This window comes from Phalacrocorax carbo, chromosome 6 (assembly GCF_963921805.1).
Source record: "Phalacrocorax carbo chromosome 6, bPhaCar2.1, whole genome shotgun sequence".
NCBI classification, from domain to species: domain Eukaryota; kingdom Metazoa; phylum Chordata; class Aves; order Suliformes; family Phalacrocoracidae; genus Phalacrocorax; species Phalacrocorax carbo.
The window spans coordinates 42,266,688-42,293,343 of NC_087518.1; the positions used below are offsets into that span (position 1 = coordinate 42,266,688).

General features: G+C 39.0%; 1 protein-coding gene across 3 annotated transcripts in view; it reads left to right on the plus strand.

The window, feature by feature from the left end:
- ITGB3BP (integrin subunit beta 3 binding protein) overlaps window positions 1-26,133 on the plus strand; it is a 35,801-nt gene extending 9,668 nt beyond the window's left edge. For all 3 annotated transcript variants that reach the window (XM_064454911.1, XM_064454909.1, XM_064454910.1), the window contains 6 exons: window positions 7,740-7,812; window positions 11,279-11,357; window positions 12,458-12,551; window positions 14,579-14,638; window positions 22,808-22,861; window positions 24,887-26,133. In XM_064454911.1, coding sequence (XP_064310981.1) covers window positions 7,740-7,812; window positions 11,279-11,357; window positions 12,458-12,551; window positions 14,579-14,638; window positions 22,808-22,860 — 359 coding nt within the window. In that variant the 3' untranslated portion in view covers window position 22,861; window positions 24,887-26,133. The remainder of the gene's footprint in view (window positions 1-7,739; window positions 7,813-11,278; window positions 11,358-12,457; window positions 12,552-14,578; window positions 14,639-22,807; window positions 22,862-24,886) is intronic.
- The last annotated feature ends 523 nt before the right edge of the window (window positions 26,134-26,656 follow it).

A 26,656-nucleotide genomic window follows, 5' to 3' on the forward strand; every position in this document is an offset into this window, starting at 1 on the left:
ACCTCGGCCAAGCCCCCTGCTTGAGCAGGCACACCCAGAGCAGGGGGCACAGGAACACATCCAGGCAGGTTTTGAATGTCTCCAGGGAATGAAACTCCACAGCCTCCCTGGGCAGCCTGTTCCACTGCTCTGTCACCCTCACAGGAAAGAAGTTTTCTCTCATATTGAGGTGGAACTTCCTGTGTTCCAACTTGTACCCATTGCCTCTTGTCCTGTTGTTGGGCACTATTGAAGAGAGTCCAGTCCCATCCTCTTCACACCCACCCTTTAGATATTTATAAGCATTGATGAGATCCCCCCATAGTCTTCTCTTCTCCAGGCTGAAGAAACCCAGGTCTCTCAGCCTTTCCTCATAAGGGAGATGCTCCAGTCCCCTGATCATCTTGGTAGCTCTCCACTGGACTTGCTCAAGCAGTTCGATGTCCTTCTTAAACTGGGGGGCCCAAAACTGGACACAGTACCCCAGATGTGGTCTCACTAGGACAGAGTAGAGGAGGAGGATAACCTCTCTCGACCTGCTGGCCACACTCCTTTTCATGCACCCCAGGATACTGTTGGCCTTCTTGGCCACAAGGGCACATGGCTGGCTCAGGGTCAACTTGTTGTCCACCAGCACTCCTGGGACCTTCTCAACAGAGCCACTTTCCAGTGGGTCAGCCCCCAACCTGTACTGGTGCATGGGGTTGTTCCTCCCCAGGTGCAGGACCTTGCCCTTGCTCTTGTTGAATTCCATGAGGTTCCCCTCGGCCCAGCTCTCCAGCCTGTCCAGGTCTCGCTGGACGGCAGCACAGCCTTCTGGTGTATCAGCCACTCCTCCCAGCTTGGTATCATCAGCGAACTTGGTAAGGGTACACTCTATCCCTTCATCCAGGTCACTGGTGAATACGTTGATCAGAACTGGACCCAGTACAGACCCCTGGGGAACACCACTAGTTACAGGCCTCCAACCGTGTGTTTGTTTGCTTGCTTTCTAAGTCCCAGCTTTCACTGGCAGAACTGGTACATGCTACTGATAGTGACTTTGTTCTTTGGATTATATGGGGAGGTGTTCTGAGGTTGCTGCGTGCTACTTCAGCTTATTGTAAGGAAGTCCTTGTTTACTCTTGCAAGGCAGTGCAATCCATTGTTTATAATACACAGCTGAGGTCTGGACTCTCTCTTGATCAGTAGAGCTGGAAAGAATGGGTGTGTACAGTTGATGCATGTTTAATTTTGTGGCCTTTTGAGAACTATGTTGATATTTGCAGTGCAAGACCTGGTTTATGGACTTCCAGGTTTCCAGTGGTAAATGCTCACATGTATGCACACGTACGTACAGATGGCATTTCTCAGCTCTGAACCTTTTTGTATGAATATTGAGTCACATAGATTTTATCAAATCAAAGCTAAAAGGCAAGTTCAGTTAGTTTAACTCTTCTGCTTTTGCTCTGCATTTTTTCACGTAATTTTTTACTATTGTTTTTTAGTAAGGCATTTCAAGGCAATTTTTAATTAATCTAACATAACACTGAATGTCATTAGGTCTCAGAAAACATGCCTTTTTATAATTATATTATTTCCAATTCACTTTAGGATGTATGTCCACTTAGTTACACAGTCACAGTTTCTGACGCAAACTATGACTGCTCAAAAAAGTGTATTTTCAGTAGACTAACCTGCTTTTACAGCTATATAGGTTGTGATCTTTTTAAGTGTTAAGGAACCATTAGGTCACCTGGTGTGGCTTTTTATATTTAAAAAAAATACAAAGCGACTTTCTTGCCATCTTTCCCACACAGAGCCCAAAAGCTTTTATTTCCTTGCAGTACTATTCCTAGAAGATGGTTACGTCTTCATTTGAAGACTTCAAATTATTTAAAAAATAATAACAAGTATCCATCACTTCCCCTGTTAGCAAGTTCCGTGTTCAATTACCTTTGCTATTAAAAAAAAGAATTCTCCTGTCTGATTTTGAAGTTGTCTGGCTTTAATTTTCAGCCATCAGTTCTTGTTATGCCTTTTTGTTGGGTTAAAGAGCTTTTTATGCCCCATATATTTTGGAATTTATGTGCAGTAATTGAGGCCTCACTAACATTCATGAATTACGATGAGTAGAAATATTCTGAGCAGGATAGAATAGCCACTGTTTGAAATTTATCTAGATGTCTGCAGATTTTTGCACTAGCTGTTGCACCATATGCTCTCATGATGGGTCTGCAAAAGTAAATTTTTACCCCAGGAAAAAAAGGGATTTTATGTATTTTTAAAGGAATGTGATCAAGAAATTTTGGGATTCTGTCAAAGCTGGCTGACCAAAAAATGAAAATTATTGGAAGCTTTCAAGCTGAAAATACTATAATCTGTAAGCATTACATCCCTTTTCCTTATTAAAAATAGCGGAGTACCTGAGGAAGCATGGACCTATTGGGTGTTTTGTTGGCACTATAGCTATGCATAGTTACAGGCCTGTGTGTGGAAGTTTTGTTTTGTTTTTTCTTAACTAGTAGTCATGCTAGGAAACTAAACAGAAGCAGCTATATCCTAATTCTTTATCATGCTGCCTGTCTTCATTATGACCTGGCTTTGTGTCTTCATTACCTGTTTGTCACAGTTTTAACATAGTCAGGTTTTTCATGAACACTTGCTGCCAGTGGGAATATTCACAACTTTGCTACCAAGTCTCTGCTGATTCCAGTTCTACCCGGAATAGCTGCCGTTCTCCACCAGTGTTGTGCTTTCAAACTGGGCATTTGCCCCTGGAACTAGTACAAAAATGACTGTTTCAAACATTGACCTTCCAAGAAGCCTTTGGAGGAAGAATTATACTAATTTCACCCTATTCTTTCAGTGAATGATAGCATATCTCAACTAGTTGTGCAAACCTGGTATACTGAAAGGACCTGAATTTTAGAACACCCTTGCCTGCACAAAATTTGATATATAAGCAGTTGATGCATGTTTAATTTTGCGGCCTTTTGAGAGCTATGTTGAGGTGTTGCAATGAAAGGCCTGGTTTATGTACTTCCTGGTTTGGGATGGAAGGGGTAAGCCTCTGTCTACCAGAAAGTAAGGATCTTTGCCACAGTGCCAACCCTGTCTTGTGAACAGTTCCACCTCTCTAAACTCATGGCTTCTTCTTGATTCCTAAGATGATGATTATTTGTCATGGTGGGTATCTCCATACTCCCACTTACTTCACATCCAGAAATCTGTAGTGACATTTAACCAGCCCTTTAAAGTATTGATCCTGCATTCTTAAAAGGCTATAAATAGTTTTTCTTTGGGGTTATTTTCCTCTTCAACAAAGTTGCTTAAAGAATTGTCTTAAGTATTCCCACAGATATCCCTGGTTATGTGTTGAATTTTCTCTGTGGAGTTTAAGCCAAGTTAGATAACAGTCTAACCCCACCATTTTCAACTTTCCTCTTACAGTGAAAAGTAACTCTTCCAGTGAGCAGCATTCTGACTTAGTTTGTTACGGAACTTACGTCTTTGACATAAGTTTGACATAAATTTATCTACTCTATTTTTCTACAAAGAGAAAGGTATTTTCAAAGTATTCCCAGGTCAGATTTCTATGGCAGTCTCTGTTTGCATCACTAAGAAGGTAATTTTGTGTTTGCATGTATTAACTCCTACACCAGTCTCAGGATTTGATGGGAGTTCCTGGATGAAATGAAGACCCTAAGTATCTTTTTTTTTCCCTCATGATAAATATGAATCTCTTCATCCTGTACAAAGAAACCTTTCAAGGAGAAGAGCTGCCAATAGGCATTCTCCGACAGATCAGAGATATGACTGTTGTTGGTGCAATCTATTGGTATGCCTGTACTGGCCTCTGTCATGTCATGGAAAGGTCAGCTCATATCATACTTCAGTTAATTATTTTGTCATGATGTGGGATCCTACATTCTCACCCAGAATGGAGCAATGAGTATTCAGATTCAAGAAAAGTGACGTGTGTAATACCTAGCTGCTGATGATCACTGAATTAAGATTGCCTATATCCTGAGGGAAGAATCAGATTAGAACATGTCCCTGTTGACTACAGTCTAAGGCACTGGGAGCAGTAAGTTTTCTGTTAGTGTTGCCACGTACAAAAGCAGTTCCGAAAAAAAACCTTCAACTTTTTAATGTATAAACGCAGATCTTAATTTTGTGGCTGTCTTCAGGATATGAAACTATACCTCAGCCTGGCTGGATATCCACTTGCACTTTAACACTTACCTTTACAAAAAGCTTTTCAAAATGTATATAATGATAGCAGTCAGATACAGAGTTAGAAATGCTATGGCTCTTCATATATGTTCTCTTCAACACCCCGACATGTTTGTAATTACCTGCTTTAATGACCTCTTTCCTTTAGTTTTAGTCGATGCATTTTTGGTGACACAACACATGATAATACACAAACGTGTAAATCTACTACAAGTTTTAAAACTTTTTCAGCATCTGTGCATTTGCATTATATACCGTATCTCTTAGGTGAAAGAAAAAAGGGGGCAAAATGTCTTGTATTAAAATGCCTGTGTATTAGGATGTCAATGGGAAAGGTGAACATGTACTGTGTTTCCATACTGATGATAAGTATGGACATAGGGGAACATTCTTTTTGCCTATTAAAAGACTGATCACGTGATCATAGCTGACATTTAGATGGATAATTACCCAGTAATGTAGTACTAGTCATCTTTTTATTTTTCCTGTGTTCATATAGCTACAAGATGGTGGTATATAAGGCTTCCTCTTATACCACAGGTTTTAGGTTGTCCTTTTAAACCCACAATGTCTTTTCTCCTTCTGAAAAGAGTCTTTTATTTCAAGTGTTTTAGTGTTTTAATAGATTATACATATCACCTGTAAGTGAGGTGTTAGAGTATAATCTACATTCTATTTTCTGTGACCAATATGTAAGAAAACAACAGAATGCAAATTATTACAAAATTAATGCCGTTAGCTATGAAAACTTATTTTGCATTGTGCGAAGTACACAGTTGCATGCATCTATCTCACTGAGGAGACAGAAATTGCTTGTCTTATGAACATGACTTTCTTTTGAATAACAGTGTGGAAGAGTGCCTCAAAAAAGACTAAATACCTACAGAATGCTAAGATTGTTCAAAAGTAACATTTATTTTAGGAGAAGATGTGAACCAACCCAATTATAAGATAGTGTGACTTTATGATGTTGTCCAATGTATGTCCTATTGGTCTGCCTGATAATTCATGTATTGCCTAACTACCCAAAATCTCACAACCCATTTATGACATAAATTTCTAAAATAACACAATACTAAATCTTCACTAGTTTTTAATCATTGTTGACTAACATATTTTTAAGATTTATTTTAAATCGATTCATTTTTATTCAAATCAATTCAGGGTTCCACTATTCCATAGCACTGGTCTAAAAGTAGTATCTGTTTCATAATTGATGGCTGATTCATATGCAAGTTCAACGAATACATATATTTAAGATGAAATCTTTTGGGGTCTTAACCTTTAGCTACTGTAGTGGAACAGCTTAAACTTTTATAGCACCTTGTCATTCTGAGGTATTTGTCAATGTTTTACAAAATATTTACATTAAAAGTTAATTTATCTTTGAGTGCTGATACTTGTATGTAATAATTTAGATCTAGCAAAAAGAAATCTAAGTGTTTAATCCTTACTGTGGTCTCTTTTTTTGAGTCCTATGTCAGAAAGGAGATGTATTGCAATGACATGTGAAAAGCACCTCATTCCAGAGGGTCTGTTCTAGGATCAATGGATTTGTTAAGGCCATGGTAAAGACCTGTTGAAGTTTCTTCCAAATCTTTCACTTAAAGGTGAATTTCACCTTACAATAACAGCTGTTCAATATGAAGCATTTGTAAGAACATGTATGCATCTGTTGGAGGGACAGTAGCTAAAAACTAATTTAAAACACCATGTAAACTTCTTTGGCACCAGAAAAAATCACCTTTCATGTGTTTTGGATAGATTAGTATAGCCTGAAAAGCTACAAGTTCAGTGAACTCTAAAGCTGAATTACTGGTATCCAGTTCTAAGTCACTAATTGTCAAATGCTCTAATGATCTCATTGTCTAAGGGGAAAACATTTTTCAGGAAAAAAAAGAATGAATACACAATTATGCTTCTCCCCCTTCGTATGTGTGCATACACCTCCACATTTTGTCTTTAATGAGTATCAGATCCAAAAGAAATCTGCTATACTGGAGAATAGAACTGTGTCCAAAAAAGGGAGCTTTTACATTGCAGGAGAAGATGAGAGACTGAGTGTGTAACTGATGCTGTTCAGGGGGAAATTCCTGAGGTGGAAGTTGCTAAAACTCCACATTATGTGATGTCTTTAACTTCAGTCACAACTAAACAGAAATAATTTCTGCTATTCAGATGTGGCTTCTTTATTGCTAGAACCTAGACAGATAAAACAAAGTGTTGAAAGGTGACCATATAGATTGTGTGGACCACAATATCATGAATAGTTATGGCCTCACTAGTTTCAGTAGATTCACCAAAGACGATTGTACTGTGGGATCCTATCAAATGTGACAGTATATACTGTTTTTGAAGTACTAGTCAGGAGGGATGCAGTACTTTTTTCTCCTCATATGCTAATTGGAGAGCAAGCAGAATTGACAAGCTAATGTACTGACTTTAAAAACAACAGTAATTGATACACAAGATAAAATTTTCATCTGCTCTTGTTCTAATATGATTTCTGTCTGAATTGTATACGTTGTGATAAGCTGTGTAAATCGATGGAAATTCACGAAGTCTTTTGTGATCCAAGGTGTATTGTTATATATACACAAGGCCGTTGTAAGTGGCTGTTGAACAATCCCAAGTAGATAGCAGCAGTGAGCCAAAGATGTTATTTTAGTGCAGCACTAACTCTTAATTTAATCAGTATCACTGAAAACATCTGCCTGTCCACCTACTTTGGGAGAGCAGTCTGTGTTAGACACTTATCTTGGAATCTGCTCATTTAAGAATGCCCAACCTACAATGACAGAAAGGCAGCCCACCAATTTACAAGCACCACACGTAAGCCTAGGTTTTATTAAGAAATCCATGGGAATGGACTTTTGTGGTAATATCCTATTCCTGTTTCCTCACAAAAACACGCATCTGCTCAAAATATCAGTGCACTGAAATGTAGAAATATGATTCACCATGCAGAATAATAGCAACTGGCATATGATTTATCATGCCTCGTCATATGATGAGCTAGAATATTATATTGTCAATATAACATGTCAGTGCCTTTGGAAGTAATTTGCAGTTTCTCTTTGTAGTTGTTTACAAGATGGAGTTTTGGGCCAGGCAGTTTTTATTAAAGGAAAATAGAGGTTTCATTGCACAGTCATTACAGTATTTTCATGACAATGTCCTGTGCTAATATGCTGTATTTAGGCAGTTAATAGGATAAAAAGCTTCTGAGTAGAGCACAGTAACTATATGTCAGAATTATACTATCTTCCATTTATTAATACAATAACCCCAAGGTTTCCACAAATATAAATGTAATGTGAATTGATGAGAGGTCAAATTATGAAAGAGTACATTACAGTGAACTTAGTGTGTTTCATTACAAGGGAATCTGTCCTGCTTCATAAGTGAGTTTTGGGGTTTTTTTCTTTCTAAAAGATCGTTGAACAGTCAGGGTTCATACTAACATCTTTTTCATGTGTTTTAAATACTTGATATCTTTTTTTCATCCTCATTGTTTCTTTTCTTTCTTGTGAACCTCCTAGGAGAAGGAACTGACCAGAATGGTTCAGAAAGCAGATTATCCAGAAGAGGGCAGCCTCAAACAGAGGAGGATGCGTAAGTATATTAAGTGCGTTGTGGGTGCAGTGCCATGATTTTTTACTTATCAAAGATTAATATTTCATAAATAATTAAATTAATAGCTATTATTTTTAATACTTCTAATTCCACACGATTGGATGTTCAAAGGCACTGAATGGCAGGCTTACAGTTATAGGTACACATTAATGTCGGGTTTGCAATACAACTGTCCAGCCAGTTTGGTCTTTCATTGGTAGCGTGGGGCAAATGACACTGCCAGTTACAGGAGTCACGCTCATAGTGCTACACAATGAGGTATCGTAATTAAACTACTGAAAGGAAGGTATGTTTTGCCTTTCCAGACTTTTCTGAAAGTGTACATTTATTTATCTTATTTTTGGAAGCATTAACTGCCAAAGGTACAGGACCAGTAATGCAGGATGCTTTTTGCTTAAAAACTAGCCACAGATGATCCTGGTGAAACTTTACATTTGCTTTGCAAAATCTTTTAAAATTCTTGTCTTTTCTGCCATAATCTTATTTTAGGCAATAAGCTTCCTGACATTAATGGACTTCGGGCAGTCCACAGCGAGTAAAGCACTTAAATAAATGTTTCAGGTGAAGTATCTGATAAACTGCTTTCCTAAACTCGATAGATGTGAGGAAGAAGTGGTAAGATGTGATAAGAAAAGAAGATGTGTTAGAAGTAAGGCTGCTAGTGTCTCATTTTGTTAGTATTGCTTGATCTTTTCTGTTATGAAAAACATTTTTAATTGTTTATAACATTGCCAAATCTCAGCTGAAAACTGAACTGAAATTTTCTGTGCCAACAGTGGGTGTCAGGCTAAATTTGTAATGTATTTCAGCCAAAATAAACACATCCACTCCTAACCATTAGACAAAGGAAATATTTTTTTCATCCATGATAGAACTTGGTGAAAAAGTGGAAAGCTGTGAATGCCTGTAAGCTGGATTGTATTAGGGATGCTTTTCATCTTTATGGGAAGTTACCTAATTCAGAAGTGCTGGAAGTTAAAAGGTTTTTTTGATATGGATATTGTATATGCTCAGTAAAACTACTTTGAGTTTAAGTTTTCATCTAGCTAAAAATCTGAAAGTTTCCTTTCTCAATGAGCATGTTCATACTTCTTGCTGCTAATAGAATATTATCCTAGATAGTCCTGCATCCATTTCCATCTTTTTTACTCAACTGAAATTGCATTCACCAGAGATTCTTGTAATCTCTTATTAGCAAATTTTTTAAAAAAAAATTTTTATTCTCATTCTTCTTCAACACTTTCTACATTTTTCTTCTTGAAATCTTGTTATCCTGTTGTGTTGTCCTGCCTTTTTAGTTGATGCTTCAACTTGTCCTCTGGTGGAATCTTAATAAATATCTTCGATATCTATCCAAGAAAGTCTAAATCACAGCTCAGCACCAACATGGCTGTACCACATCACCTCTCTTCTACAGCATTATGTATTTTTTTATCATTCTGTGTAATGTGACTGTCCTTTATTTCATTCAGGCCCAGTACCTGTGCATCCAATTCAATTTGTTATGTAAATTCTCCTGTCTGTAGGTCTGGCATACTTTCTCTCCAAATTCTGAGGTGCATTTCCTGTTACCCCAGTTTGTCACTAAGAGCTCATCTCTCAGTGTAATGCAAACCTCAGTGGCCTACATACTCCTTTGTTGGCCAGCTTCTTTGTACTTTCCTTCTGTTCCTGCTTCTGACAACAGGTCATGCTGTAAGTCCCGTTGATATTGAAGGCAGAGCGCAACTGCTGTGCTGCAGCTTCTGTCATTCGAAGAAGTATCACCATGCTAGTGCAGTATTCATGCAGGTTAACCAACATTAAAGAGTTAGGGTTTTGTGCTTGAGGGGTTTCTTCCATCGTATGCTTAAGTAGATGTTGATTCTGTTATTCTACTTCTGTATTCTGTTGTATGTATTAAATATTTGTATCACAGTTGTACCTGGTGTCCCAGATTAAAATCCTCTTGGGGCTAGGTATGTTATGCATGCATTTCTTTTTTACTAACAAATAATATTTGTGATATTTACTCAACTAAATATTATGTTTCTTATGTTTGAAGTTGTAGCTCTTCCTTTTGATTATTGCACTTGAAGTCTCAATGTGTTTGTTGGGTTTTTTTCTTCTAATGGATGATTTCACCCACCATTAGCTTGAAATTTCTTTGTTGTACGACAGTATCTTCTAAGTGATGGAGCTTGACAGAAGTAGGATTGTTTGGATGGCATGTTAGGTAGAAAAAAGTAAGATCGTACAGTTATACCAGTGGAAAGCTGTAACTTGATTAAATGGGGGGGGGGTTGTGGTTCAGTAAACCCCTTGGTCAACACATATGGACTCGTTTCCTAGTGATAATAACCCTGAATTGCAGAACAATTTGAGTAATCATAGTCTTCATTGACCTGTAAATGTTTGCATTCAATAATTCAGTATGTTTTTAAAAAATTGCAAGATTTTCAGAAGACTAGCAGTTGGTCGCATGCTAGTAAAACACATTTATAAACTAACACCTACATGGAAATATTCATGTGAACTTCCATACACTCTATTTTTACAGATGGAAGATACATTGTACAGTACACTGACACTAGCATTTTCTTTTCCGCATAGCCTTCTGTTGCCGTGTTGAAATGCAACAGTGCTAAGTTTTCCTCATACTGCAGTTCTCTTTCTAATGTTGGGGCTTCTTATAAGGGTGATCCTCCCTTCTGTGGGAAGAAGGCGTAAATAGGTTATTTCTCTGTTGCCTCCATTTGATTTGCATATTTAATTGCTTCAAAGAGAAAGTAGCCTAAATACTCATTGGAGGATTTTTTTTCTCAATACATATTCAGCGCAAATCCTTAATCATGCATTAAAGTCAGCCATTTATATCTAATCTGATTCGATATTGTTTTAGTTTTTATTGCAGAACCCATTAAACCCTGAAAGCTGACCATCATTACGCTGGTACTAAAACACATTTGTGACTTAAAAGGGGAGACAGTACAACAAAGTTGAACAAATAACATCATGTGATGTTGTCTCTATTGGGATCGGTTTTAACTTCTCAGGTTTCCTATGGCTACAAGCAGTGTCATACAGTCTTACAGTCCGTGTGTTTGGGGAGCTTGTCCTCTTCATTCAATTCCTGCTCTGAGGAACAAATGAGTTAAATTCCTGTTTTTACCATTGCCTTCCTGCACGATCATAAGAAAATCCTCTAATATTGCTGAACCTGCATTCCTGTCCTTAAAATTATGATTATTTTTTTATTTGGCGGTTCGCATATAAATCCTAACCAAAGGCAAGTTATATTTGGTGTTACATGACACAGTCAGGTTGCACAGCCCACCTGTTCACAGCTTATCTAGATGCATCCTGATTACAATGTGAAGAAACTCTGGGAAACGTTGCAAACACCGATTTTCAGCGCGTGGTGGTGTGGCTAATTGAAATTGTTTTATTTTAACTTTTTATACAGGTTCATGGAATTGCAGTCCAATGTGAAACGTTCATTGGTTAGAACTGTGAAAATAAGAGCAAAGCTGGAAAGTCTACAGGTCTGGTTTGCACTGATTTTTTTTAATCTACTTATAGGACTTGAAATAAAAATGAAACTCTTGTATGCAATATTTGAGTTTTAAGAAATAAGCAAGCAAATAAAATACTTGAAACCAGGCAAGCTGGACTTCAAAATCCAGGAAATGCAAAAAACCGCAGAACTTAGTAGAGACTTTTTTAAAAAAAACTAGAGAAGTTTCTTCTCCAAATACACCATTTTTAATTTGTATCACTCCTCGTTTTGTAGATGAATAAAAGCATATGAAGTAGTTATCAACTATTATTTATAATTTGGAGTGTGAATCATTACTGCATAGATTTTTATGTCCCTGAAGTTTAAATATTCCTTTGTGTTGAAGTGATTGTACAATTTAATTTACCTCTAATGTATCATCATTTAATAGTCTGTTTAATACATGCTAAAATGCAAATCACTTTTCTGTTTTATTCACATTTGGTTTCCTGAATAAATTTAGCACAAGGTTCATTGCTGTATATCAATATCTGAGAAATAATTCAGTGTATTCAAAGTATTGCATTGATTTATTCTACTTTTATAGGTGATCTGACAATGTTTTATTTACAAAAAAGACTGATACTAATTTAAAATATTTTAATTGAAATGTTTATTTGGAAAACTGTATTGAAAAATCCTTTCTGTGTCTCCTGAGATTTATAGTGTATGATTTTAATTCTACCATGAAATGCTGAGGAGGGTGTTCAATAGAATCTTAAATGCTTGTAGATTTCCATTTTACTAACATATTATAGCAAGCTTGTACATGTGCCAAGATTGCTTTTCTGGGGATCAAGTGTTATCTGTTTAAACAGCCGAAGACTTACGAACGAAGCGTAAACAGCAGGAGATTTTAAAGTAACACTTTAAAAGGCACCTGAATGCCATTTTCAAAAGTAGCCGATGTTCTCACACCCTTAAACTTTTTAGTCCCGTTGACTTTGTGAGATGGAGTCTCGTGCATAATTTAGACCTTATGAAAAATTTCCAAAAGTTCTTTCTTTCAGATGTTTTTAATAAGTTGTAGATTGCAGGTAGTTTGGGAACGAGATTTAACGTCTTTAATTTTGTTTTTTTTTCCAGGCTTTAGAGGGCAGTAGAGAGCTTGAAAATATTATTGGTGTCTCGGACTTGTCTTGTGCCTTGAGTGATGAAGTGCAGAAAACCCAAATGCTAAGTAAGGAGGGTTTTCAATAATTATCCCCTTTATAACAATTTAACAATGATCACTCCAAACATTTCCTAGCGTCATACCCCACTCTGTGTTATAATGGAGCGTTACACCCCAGGACTCTGATGCGTGAGTTCTTTGGTCAGGACAAATGCACCTTAAATGTGCTTGTGCATCCAACCAGGGACATAAAAGAAAGGCGACCCCAACGGCCCACTCTTCTAACTCACAGTCACAGATGGGGAGGAAAAACTTGTAAGAGCAACACCTTTTCTTATGTAAATAGTTAGATACTTAGTGGGTAGTTAGCTAGTGATTAGGCTAAACGTTTGCACTTTGATTGCATTGCCTTTCTTCTCTTTTTGCAAGGAAGTAGTTTTGTTTGTTTGCCTGTTAGGAGGATTAGGCTGAACATAGGTTTCCAGGCTTTAAAAATTGCTATTCATGTGTCTTTAAATGATGGACATACGGGCTGCTTATTGTGTTGGGATAAGGGCATTTTACAGATGGGGCATCTGTAATACTTTTCAAAAGGAACCCAGAAAACCAAAGATTTTAATTTTGTTGTGTCCATTTTTGGGAAACTTTTTATCGTTACTCTAAGTCGGAGGTTCTTGGGACGCAAATCCTCAGCAGCGAAAAGTGCATTCGTGCTTCTCATCCCGACTGCCTCTGCAACTGGAAGGGGAAATACTCTAATGCAAAAAACTTGTGTTATGTATAACAGCAGGAAAAAAAACCCTAATTGTTTCCAGGGAGAAGAAGCAAAGATCTCCCTTACCAGGTCGCTCCTTCAAGAGTTAAAAGTGGTGGAAGGTAGCCGTAGGCACCACAGGGGCCCCAAATCTTCGTGCTTCAGAACAGTTTGCTCATTTCTTTGCACAATAGCGACACCTTTTATCTGTACCCACATGACATGTTTGTCGTACAGGTGGGTGTCCAAGACTGCGTTTACCTATCACTGCTTCTCCTCAAAGGTTTGCAAATATAACCTTGTTCTTGTAGACTTTTCATACTGATAATCTAGTTTCCAGCTGACCAGGGAATACGAATAATATATGTATATACATAGTCCCTGTGTCCAGTCTTTGGACAAGCATGCAAAGAAGATAGAACAGTTTCTTAACCTGCAGCAAATGGGATGTTGTGCTGGTAGACATTATTCCACAGCCTGTCCGGTTGCTCTGTTTTCTGCAGAGTGTAAAAACACTGGAACTAGCTATAGGAGAACAAAACCTAGGATGACTCCTTTTTTCGCTCCTTTTTTCGCAGTTGGAAACAGGTGGACAGTAAAGCCACAGGTGCCAGAGAATTTGTTCTTACCAAGGAGCACTGTGACTCTTCTAATGCATGAGGTGCTTGAGCCCCAGCAGTGGAATTTATGCATCACACATTTCCCGCAGCTACTGTTGTTTAAATTACCATTCCTTTCCTGACTTGTATTCCAATGCTTATTCAGTTTTTATTTTGCATGTGTATACACTGTACTAGTTCCCACTGTCATGCATATTACCAGATGTTTTCTTATACAAAATGAAGTTTTCTGAAAATAGTCTGTGTTTACATTACCTACCCTACACTGTGGATAGGGCAGTAAGACTGCCCAAATGAGATGTCGGACCTATTGTCGACATTTTCTGTTACATCCACTCTTTCTGTTAGCTTCTTGTTGCTTTCAAAATGGGAAAGAATCATCTTTCCCCACGCCCCCAGCTCTTAATTGGGAACGAAGCACTATGTCAGCACTAGAAGACAAAAATGGGAACAAAATGTGGTATGAGGCATGTAAGCACAACTTCTCAAAATTCTCTTCATTTTGAAAATGTTTAGTTAATTTTTTGACCACAATGGATAGATAAGGGTCGTGGTTTTGGTTTTGGTTTTGTCATTGCTTGAAGGAAAATACGAATGCTTTGAAAGTGAAAAAGGAGGCAAAGATATTATTTTCTTTGAAATCTCTGGGGCAACATCTATTGATTTTATATTGATATTATATATATTGATATTATATATTGATTTATTTATTTGTTCAGTGAGTCAAGCAAAAGAACTGCAGCTGTTGAAAAGAAACGATGGAAACCTTCCTGCCCAAAGTAAGAAACTTTTTACAACTCCTGTGTAACAGATTATTTGATGATTCCTTTTAGTTGATTCCTTCTTAGTTCTTTCCACTTGAAATAAGTTGGGTAACCTTTAGTATGTGAGAATTATGATAATCAAATATGTTTCTTTAAGCATGCAGGCTAGCCAAAACTTTCGCACTACTCTCATGTAAATTTCATCTTTTCAGCTATTTTCATTCTATTGGGTGTTTCTGCATAAAACCGTGCAAGGAGAAGAAATCATTAATGGTCTTGCACTTGAGGCATGGCCTAGAAGTAAGTGTAGTCTGGTCCTAGAGAGTTCATATACCTTTAATGTGTGTCAGTTATCCTTGTTCCTCCTCACTCTCTTCCCCCACCCTGCATTTTCAGTGTATAAGCCAAGTAGCATACAGTCTTTGCAGGAAAACCTTTTTCACCTTACATGTGTTGTGAGGTATTTAGCACACTCCAGGGGACTGTGAAATCCTAACTATTGGGTTTCTTCATAACTAGTGCTGTGAAAATATTTGAAGTTGGTGGCATTTAATGTAGCATGGCCCACACAGCCACTTTAGTGCCTTGTCTAGCTGGGAAAGTGGCAGGGGGATACAAACAAGATTTTTTTTTCTCTCACACCCAGTGAAATTAGTAAACATTCACCACTGATATTCTGATATTTCTGTTATCTTCATGTGTTCTATCTTAAAACGGAGCAAAACCAGAATCAAAATCAGTGATGGCATCTCTTCTGCTTTGTCTGCCAGCTGTCCCAGCCAGCAGGACTGCTTCGTATCACAAGCAGCCCCTGTGCATTTGGTTGTATCTGCTCTTCCACAGGCCTAAGTTCTTTCTGCTGTGGGGAATTCTCTTAAAGGAAAGAAAATTGATCAAACTTAGGTTTCCTCAGCTCCAGCAGGTTACTGCAAAATGGAGTGACATCACTTTTTAAGGAATTTGGCTCATTTGTGTAATCTGCTATTTCTGATTTACAGCTCCCTATGTCCTTCTGTTCAAATGATCACAGCCCCTCTCTGGCACTGATAATGGTGAACACGATGGGCCGTTGCAGATTTAAACTTTGACTTTAAAGTCATTGCTTCCTTTGTGCACTGCTTTTTAATGGTCACCAGGATATACATTTATAGCTCCATCTTTGCTCTAGAAACTAGCCCCTAACGCTAAACATATATCAAGTCTTGTTAGATGAGAAATGAGGTATTTTGTGAAAGTAGGCTGGCAATTAGGGTTATGAGTTTAAGTTGACCAATTTTTATGATGTTTCAATGTCAATTTTGCTTTAATAAAGAATGAATTCAATTTTGCAGTCTTGGAAATACAGTAGTAGGAGATGTGGAGAAGTATGTGATAAAGAAAAGCATTTGGAGATGTTTTACTTTGCTTTTTAGTTTTGGATGTGGTTTTTCATAATTATTTTTAATTAGTTATGCTCAAGACTTAAAACTTATGACTGTTCTGTGGCTTGATACAGATGGAATGTCACATTATCATCACATGGTGAGGCATGAAATTTATTTACTTTACATAAGCAACCTCTACTTAAAACAACTTAATACAAAACATTCCTTGCTCAATGGGCAGCATTGTGTAGGACTCAGTATATCATTTTGTGTGACTAGCACAAAAAACAGCATCATTGTTTGTCCATGACTAGCATTTACAGTAAACAAAATGTTTTTGAATAGAATGTAAGCAAACTGTAAAGCAGCTGCCAAGAGATGAAATCTGGTTGGTATGTTGCAGTCCAAAACATGCTTTATGTGTGTTGAGAATAAATGTGTAGGTTGCAATATGCATATTTTAAAGGAAAATTTAATAGGTTCAGAGTTTCAGGGAGTGAAGATAACATTCTGAGCAGGAAAGCTACTTAAGCTGGTTGTTACAAATTAGACTAATACTTTGCTTCCCAAAAAGAAAAACACTGACGTAAATCATGTCCGTGGCTCCGTCTGCTGTCCAAGAAACAAGAAAGCGTTATAGCAGATCAAATAGTTGCAGTGTTAAGGAAAACTATTTTCAGACTGTACCTCATAATGAAATAACAAATACTTTATTTTCTGTGGTGTTATTCATCCTGCCAAGCCCATGGGCAAGTATGATCACCACTATTAAGTTTAGTTCTAAACATTGTAACTTTCATATTGTTTTTAATGCAAGTGCCGGAAGTTTGCGCTCTTTGCGACAGTAGTGGTGGCTCTCCAAGAGACTAGATCAGGGTTAACTTAATGGATTTTCATTTAATGCCACTTGAAATTACTAATGAAAGCAAAGCTGGAGAGATCGGGGACGAAGTAATACTGAGTTCCTGCTCGCCAATCCAATTTTTTGAATACAGTGTATGTACAGTGAAACATAAAATCCCATTTCAGAATGTTGCAAAGTACAGATGCCTCCTTAATAAGCAGAGTTCCTTCTCAAAGCAGATAAAATGGTAAGAACATAATATTCCACAGTTTATCCCAATTCATGTCAGTTTGAGTTTGGGCTTTGTATTGAGTCTTTGTGTGTAAGCAACTAAATAGCTTGGGTCTGGACTGCTGGTGGGTTGCTGTGAGTGAGGGTAAATCAAGTTTACAATATATTTCTACCTCATTCTGAAATAAAGTAGAATACGATTGTATTGTGTTGTGTTGACCTTTAGACATACTTGGGTGTGTGTCTCCTACCTATCCTTCCTCCTCCTTTGGGGTCTTCTGGGAAAAGGGCAATACACCAGACTTCAGATGTATATTTTCAGGAATATATCTGTGGATTTTTCTGACTGTGAAAACTCTAACCTAAAAAACATAGGTTTTTTTCTCAGCCCAACTTTTTGCTCACCTGCAGGGAAGAAATGTCGTTATACCTTTTCTGGGAAAAGTAAGTCTCGTGAACTGGCTAAGCAGAAATTTATTAAGTGAACTGAATGAATTTATAAGTAAATCTATTCAGAAACTGAGTTTCTTTCGAGAGTCTCCATTCCGTGAGAGCAAATGGAACAAATACCATAATTACCTTTACTTACAGCAAGTACTCAGTTGTCAGGGAAGTGATGAGGTGGATGCAGGGGTTGGGCTTAGGTATTGGGAACAGCCCTTTTATCTAACAAATCTGTTGGCCTCTTTCTTATGAACTGATACATAAGCTGACTGTAAGGATGAACCATATGTTCTAGTTTGTGCAAACCCGACTTCTAGGCATTTGTGATAGGGGCTTTTCTGAAGTTCAGTTCTTCCATCTTTTTAATCTGGAAAAAGCTGCTGATGCTGACACAAACAACAGTTCCTTAGTTCCACCAAGGTCCTTCCAGTTAAATCCTAGGTTTCTTTCCAGCAGAAGTTTAACAAGGTCTCTCCAGCAGCCTTTTTGTGGTGCACAACATCTCTAAAAGCAGCAAAGGTGGTGCTGAAGGACTTTTTTTTCAAATAGATTATTACTGGATGGAGGCTTAGAGCTTGTGTTTGCAAACAGTATGCTTACTGAAGTTCTTAACGTAACACTAAAGGCCAGGTGTTTGATGTTTTGCCAGGCATCAGAACTGTCTGCACTGAGTTAATGTCCCTACGTAGTGTTTGGAAGAGAGGCAACGGTCATCAGTACTCTGAAGTCCTGCATGCAACCAAGATATGAGTTGCCCTCTTGGCCTACTTGGGAAGCCTGTGAAACTAAGACAGAAATTGAATTAAGAATTAGTATTTTCTGAAGGTCTGAAAATACACTCTGAAGCCTGGTATTCAATTGCATTCAAGGTCAGTCAGCCTAGTACCAGAAAGCCCGAGGCTGCGTAGGCCAGAGCTGATGCTTCCACAGACTAGATCTGTAATGCAGCTGCAGTGTGGAGTACGCACTGCCTTTACCACAGGACAGAGGAACCTTAGGCCAAGGGTCTTCTCGTGGCCAAAAGTGGAACAAAGGGGCTGCAGCTGGGCAGCACTTTGCAGGATTTCCTGTAGAACAGTCACCGTGACTGGCACGACTTAGGCCCTTAAGGTGCAGGTGAATGGCAGATTAAAGGGAGAGATGGTGTAGATGCACTGCACACGTTCCCAAACAGTAGATGATTCCTTGGAGCTGAAACCAGCTGATGGACATGAGTGTACCCTGTGAGCGTTACGTTCTATGTCATCAGTGAGACAGCTTCAGGAAATCATGACATTGTTTATGTCGTGCAGGAGGGAGCCTGGCCTCGTTCATCTGCTCTTCTGTGTGGAAGATCTATCTGTACTTGTGCTCACAAGGCTTCTCTACAAGTAGACAAGTTTCTACAAGTAGAAAAGTTAATCTTGGTTATGTTTTTAAGTTACACCTCAGTGTGAACACTTGTAAATGGAACTGCACTAAGCAAAACAGAATTAAGACTGTTACAGTGCTGAACGTGTGAGCGTGCGTTTGCACACAAGAACTTAGGGCAACTCGCCTGTTTTGTTTACTCATAAGTTATTTTGAATGTCCCCGTGCAGAGACCCAGAGAAACCGTGCTGCCCTCCTGCATTTACAATCAAAACTAATTGTGAGATGGCCCCAAAATGCACCTTGAGGAGTGTGTTGTATTCTAATTAGTATTGTGTGGATTAAAAGCTGTGATTGCTCAGGCTAAATTTGACTGCACATCTTCTCTCATTCTGTGCAAGGGGCTCTTTTTTTAGTCTGTAACCATGCAAAGTCCTTTACAGTCGAGAAGAGGTGACAAAACCCACTTAGGCTGGCCCCCCAAATCTGCAGCACTAGTGATTTTCCTAGGACAAGTGTGTAATCTTGTCTTCTGAAAGAATGCTACCAAAAGGTAAAGGAGCTGCAGACAGGTTTCTGATTGACCCCCACATGCTGCACTCTTTCCCAGCAGGTTACGGGTCCGTCGGATTGTACCTGCACCTTAAGAGCGTGCGTTTTAGAATACAACCTGAGATATGAGAAGCAGCTGGGTCTGAGGTCACTGGCTTGATAAGCTTTTTGGATGGAAGGAAGGGGGCAAATTACAAACCTCTCCAATGATTTAACATCCTCTGCTATGTAGATGAAATATTAAGCTATTAACTTCTGTGGCAGATACAGAAATGCACATGAGACATATGACTATAGGCCTCAGACGTATATACATATAGAACTGTCAACCTGCATTTTATATTTAGGTGTCAGCCACATTTATTCATGAATTTCACACTTGTGTTTATATTCTATTTTCCTATGCACCTATTTGCAGACGCAATAGCTATTAATTTTTAATTCTAGTGGATCTAGACATTAAAGTATTAAGCTTAATGAAAAATTAAAAAGAATTGTAGTTCTTTCAACAGCTACATGTAGCAACTCCTACATTAGAATAAATACCGCTTTCTCCCATGAATACAATTATTTTAAATAAAAAAGAAAAGAAACATTAGTTTGGACTCACTTAGTAGCAATTATATGTTTAAGAGGTGTAAATAACTTGCTACCCAGACATTACAAATATCCAGGTGCTCTGTATGTGCTGATGACAACAAAATTGAAAAGAAAGACTGTAATAATTCTGACTGGTTTTCTCTGCAGAAGATATTGATTATTTGTGTGTGGTGAGAGATTTGGAAAATTCAATTAAAGGAGTTGTGCAAAGGTTTCATAAATTTTCCTTGTACAGCGTGTACACAGACATTGTTGCGTATTAAATCAATGCAGCACTTCACAATATATTTTCTTTGAAACATAAAAATAAATAACATTTAAACAGTTCTGCTTACTACAGAAACAAATTTTATTTTCTGTGAAGCATTTAGTCATGTGCTATCACTGACTCATACACATTTGCCAGCTGTAACAAATTTTATAGACGTTTTCTCCAGAGACATAGCTCATATACTATGAATTTTTAAATGAGCAAATGGTGAAGAAGGGATGTCAGCAATATAAAAATTGATCAGTTAAAAGATAAAAGCATAAGTAAAGAGATTTGTATGGTAGTCTTAATAGGTTTTATTAAATAAAAATACTATAAAAAGACAGTAATGAATAGACTGAAGGTTTTAACTGTGGTTGAGGTGGAGAAAAATTATTCTGGCACATTTAGTAGAAGATTGGTTTTATATCACCTGACAGGTGAACATTTTTTTCTCTCTGCTTCTTAGATCTGTAAATGTTTTAGAGCAGTCAAACTTGGGAAAGAATGGCTGTGGAAGTAGGAGGGGAAAAGAAACTTGGGAAGATTCTGCCCTTTTAATGCTTTTGTGGGCTGGGGCCAGGAGACACCGTGGCGAAGGGCAGCAAGGCTGCTATCAACCCCCCGCTCAGGGGTGAGGTTTCAGGTGGCCCCAGACGCTGCCTCACCCTATGCAACCCTACAGCGCCCAGCCGAGGAGGAGAGAGCAAGCTGGTCGCGCACCCACCTAGAGCTTGTGCCGTCTCCGGCTGCGGCCCAGGCGCCTTTCTGGTCGCCTCCACGGATGCCTTCCTTTCCTAGCTGCTCTGGTCACAACAGGTTTTCACACAGAAGTTTCGCTAATGTTCTCTATGGTTTTATATTGTTTAACTTACTTAGGAGGTCTGCATATAAAAATATCAGGAGAGGGAAGGGTTGTTCGGGGGGTTTTTTTGTCTGTTTTGCTGGGGTTTTTTAAGAGCAACTCATTATCTTCGTTAGCTCATACATTAAAAAAAAGAAAAAAGCTTAAACTGCTATAACAAGCATAAGTTTTTGAAGCATATGAGTAGTAAATCATATTTGATTATTTGAATATCTAAATCTTAATGTCATCTGTATAAATATGACTATAAATAGGGCTGTTTTGTTAAAACCTGCTGTCACAGTCTATGTTTGGAAAGAAAGCTGAGTTAATGATCTTTTATATGAATCTGGGCAGCTCAGTTTTTAAGACAGCTTCTCAGAGTGAAGTGCAGATCTTGGCACAGTTGCTTTGGCATGTGTGGGTTAAGTACTTCATCATCAGATTGCTGCTATCGGGGATTAAAGGGTTCATAAAAGACTGAATGCGGAAGTTGCGTTTAGCACAAAGAAACCAAAGAATAGCAACTTGTAATGAAATGTCAGTCTTTTTCTGTTACTTGTCATGCAAGACTGGATGGACAGTTTCCTATTTTAAGCAATAGCAGTGGGGTTTTGATGCTAATCTGTGTAAATAAACGGTGTTTCTTAGGCATCATGCTGAAAAGCTGTATCTGAGGCAAAGTTGAACTGGATGCCTTTTTTATGGAGTAACCTTATTAAGACCTAGCTTAGGACAGAGTTTCTGGCTTGGCCAGGTCAGCTCCAGGTAACGCCCCGGCACCTCCTGTCAGCGCCACAGGCAGGTCTTCTGCATCACATCACATACAGGAAGCGTGTGACTCCTGAGGAGTCGCAGCATGCCAAACGAGGAGAACTAAGGCGAAACTTCCCCACCACCACCCATGTCTTCGGTGACTTCCATCCTTCTCTCCGACTTGGTTTATGTGCAGCCCCTTTCCTCATTGTAGGAGTCTTTTTAGCTACAAGCCACTCTAAATATCTGTTTGCTGTTCTCAGGATGTTTAATATAAAGCGAATTATTCTGAATTCACCTTTTTGTGGTGGTGGAATCAAAATGAACCATCAGTAGATGCTACAGGTACTGAGGCCAGAGCTGGTCATCTGCTGCAGAAAGCTATTTGGAAATCTTGGCACCCAGATGCACCTGCTTCCGGACCCTCTCCCCGTATGTTCTCATTCCCAGAGTTCCTTTCTACCCTTGCACACTTTTCCTCTAGTTCTTCCAGCCATCTGCTCAGCCCTTCACCCTGGCCTTGCCCTCCTGGAGTAAGGAGCTCAGGTGCGGTTGCCTTTCTTTCTGCCATCCCCTCAGAGGATTCAGGGGACAGTTTTTCCTCTCACACAATCCTTGATTGGATTCTGTTGAATCTGCTGATATGGTCCTTATGCATTTTTATGTACTCTTTTATTATTAATAGCAAAAAAAAGGAAGGAACAGCTTCTAATACTCGTAACACATCCCGTTTTGCTTTGTCATCATTAGTAATGATGTAGCATATGTGCATATGCTCACAGGTAATTAAGACAATCTCCTAAATTACTGTTGAGACACAGTAACTGTATCAAAGGGTTCTGTTAACCACTGCAGTAACTTATTTAACTCATATTTGGGTGGGGATTTTCACAAATTCTGTAATAACACCATTGGTCTGTTTATGAAAACTGATTTTCCTCCTCCACAGAGTACATTCAGACTGGCAGTAGCGCTGCGTTCCTGAAGTCACTCCTTGACTGAGGTAAGTAGCTCCTTGGTCTGCTGTGTGGCTTCTCCAGCTGCCACGTACAGGCAGTGTAATCTTAAGGACTGAGGTACTTCTTAATTTTAAAACATTTGCAGAGTGACCCAGTATGTAGGCCTGCAGTTAAGACTGTAATAGCTTGGTGGGAAAACAGTCGTTACTCTGCGTGTGGTATTTCTTGTTACTGGTTTGTTAAGCAAAATGACATACTGAAGCTGTAGAAACTGTCCCACTCTAAAACATCTGATAGTATTTCTCCTCATCAGCCCCATCAGTTTCTAACTGGATGTTTTTTCATGAATGGCAAGTCAGCTGTAATACATGCAATGAAAGCAAGAACACTTGCGTACTTCAGGTTATACCTTCTTAGACGCCACGACTGACACCCTGGAGTTCACCAAGGAGGCTGCCGCCTGCAGCCCTGCTATGCTATTGACAGCAGGGGTACTTCACTGCCTGGGCTCAGGCTTTGCTTTCCTGCAAAGCTGCTGTGAGCACCCTTCTTCATGGTGTTACTAATGCACAGGCAGACTCCTCAGCTCACTCCTGGCAGGCCGTACACAGCCAGCCAGGACAGCTCAGCCTCCAAGGGCCTCCAAGCAGCGCTTTTTTCCAGGAGAGGACAGTGGGTTGCATGCCAGATGGTCCAGCTGAAATAGCAGCAGCAGCAGCCACCCACTTCCAAGCACCCCCTTCCTTCCCCAGAAGCATCTCGCCCTCCTCTTCCATCTCCGCACTTGTACCTCAGGCAGGCTGGGCTTGCTGCTGACCAACCCTCCCGCACCAACTTTCTTAGCATTCCCAGAGCAGAAAGCATAAAACAATATACTAACAGACACCTCAAGACAGGTTTTGTGGTGTTTTGAATTCTTCCTCCTTTGGCTACTTGTCTGTTCCACTGTTGTAAGGAAAAGCCCAGTTAGCGACTGACCTCATCTGTCATCCTGTATTACCTGTGCATGAGGAAACTGGGTGCTCATGTTTCATAGAGTCTAGTGAGACAAAGAAGCCTCTACAGATGAGAATGTCTGCAGATTCTTTCAATTCCCCGTTCGGTGTGAGGACACCTCTCCTTTGGAAGGTTCAAGTACTCCAATCTTGTAATCTAGGACTATGGAAAAGTAGATCTACATGTTCTACAAGCTGTATAACTGAGTTAGTGCAGGGGGAGCTCAGACACACACGTTTTGCTTCTCAGTGAAGGTTAGGTTTTATTTTGTAAGCGCAAGTAACCTAGTAGCACAAGAAAAAAAAAGCTTTAAAACCCTGCTTGTCCACAAGCTAATGTTACCCTAATACTTACTAGCTGCTTATGCCAGAGATTCTTGCTACTCCTTACTCCTTCCAAAGCAACCACCCCACCAAAGGCAGCGTAATCGAGGGATGGCAACCCAGTGCAGGAGAGCAGCGCTAGCATCCTGTTTAGCAGCTCATTTTCTCCACTCAGCATAATTTCTGAGTCCTACAGAATGCAGCATGGCCTTCCTATGGTACAGTAATCAAAGCCTTACACTGGCTTATTAGTGTGAACTAAACTCATACTGACCACAACTACAAGGCTTCAATTTGTAGTTGGCTCAGGGAGCACTCATGTCTGTACTATTAGATCGTACTGTCTAGTGACTATTGGTTTTGTACCTTATGGCCAAAAAAGAGAGACACCTTTACTTCTTCTGATTCTCCCTATCCCTTCCCAAGTGTGAACTACACTGTAAAGCCCTTTGCTTTAAGAGTTTAAAAAGATATCGTCGTGATAGCTGAATGATCGTTTAGCAATTATTTCTCAACTTTTTCTGCAGATAAAAACTACAGCATTTCCCTAAAACATCTTAAAATGTTACTGCCATTCAAGGGAGGCCGGCTGTTGCTCTCCGTTGCCTTAGGACATATGTGTGTCTATTTTTTTTTATGCAGTGAGGCTGGTACTGGGCATAGGACAGATATAAAATGCTGAACAGATCACATGAACGATGATGCTGTTGTCTAATTGCTATTTATTTTAGTCATTCCTTATCTCCACAGGCATTATGTGAAAAATGCATTCCACATCAACCCAAAGTTCTACATCTGCTTGACTGTACTTAAAAGGAGAGAAGAAATGACTGTAAACCTATCTCCCCAGCAAATACCAGTTTGGGATTGCTCGTTGCGCTGGGCAGGTGCACATCTAGATAAAATTTCTGGCATCTATTTAAACTTAACAATGTGCACAACCAGATAATCTCAATGTAAATAATACATCATGGTTGTTTTATGTGAGCATGTGTACAAAATGCTGATTTAGGTTTGCTGCTGCATGGAAAATAAACTGTATTTTATTAGATTCTTACCGCAAATATATAATTATGCTGCCTTAAAAAAAACAAAACAAAACACACACACACCAACAAAAACAAACTCCACACCACCAAAGCAAAAACCCCACTGTATCTCTCCCTCCAAGAACTGGGTGAGAAAAAAAAACATGTTAAAAGACGAACTTTGGCTCCCGGGCCTCCTGTGGGAAACTGTTGCTTCCTGCCAGGGTAGGGGGTGCATGTGTGTGCACATGCTCGCTTAATCAATTCAACATCCCCAAAAAGCTAGCAAGACAGGATTTAAATTAACGCATGTAGTTTTGCAACAGCCCGCCAAGAAATTTACCGCTTTTTCTGATGATGATTGGGCTCAAAAGATAAAGGAAGCTCTGTTGCACAAGGAATTATTCCAACTGCTGAACATGTGAGAATCAACAATTTCCCTGTCTGGGGCTGCCACAGTTAGGGACGTATTTATCATCTACAAAGATGTTGCCGCTAAAGTCAACCCAAGACACACTATCTAAAGGTCTTGGCTTTAAGCCCACAGCATTAAAACACTGGGCTCTAATAACATTTGCTTTTTAGGTCAACTTTTAGTTTAGCTTTGATATTGAATGATGTATGGTGAGAGTTGTTGTAACACAGTTTATTCTCTTTTTCATTATCCTCAAAACCTCCTCTCCAGCCTAGTGACTACCCTGCATCTCAAATGGGTAAGGTACTGCCTCGCTCCTGGTGAAAGAGTGCAGCAAAATTTTCAGAGAGCGAGATAAAAAGTTCAACATAAATGCACAAATTGACTGTGCTTTCTTGCTACCACTGCAAAGTACTGCTACTCAGACAGTTAAACTGGTTTTTACAACCAAAATTCTGAGAAATTAAATTTTAAATGTGTTCCAGTTTGTGGTTAAACATGTACGCACTCAAGCTTTGGAAGTTTTTAATTAATAAAAATGCTTTTGCACTGTGCATGTTAGTAATTATTTGAAAGGAATCAGGTCAGTTACTCTGTTTACCTTCTACACCATGCTCATTTAAGCTTTCTGGGCTGTTGGTTGCTGTATGCTGACTGCTTTGTGGGATAATGGAAGGTTAGCCCGAACCAGCCACAGTTCCTATAACCTGACTGTAATCTCAGTAGCTGGAAATTTCTGAAGACAGTCTGTAAATGAACTGTGTGCCAGTCTAAATCAAGCTGTTCTGCGTAGCCGTCAAAGACCAAAATAAAACTTTTACAGACAATAGCAGTGAAGGTGATGATGGACAATGATGAGTTACAGCAGTAATTTACACCATGGCAATTATTAAATACCATGAAATTTGGTATTTAGTCATTTTTTAGGGAAATACAACATTATATACTAAGATTCTCCTGCAAATACTCCTCATACATGCCTGAGCTATTTAAGCAGTTACTGTTTCTCTGACCTCCTGGTGTACTGGGCTTTTGCCTTTCAGAAACAGCTGGGGCTGTTAAGAACCATTTCCAGTT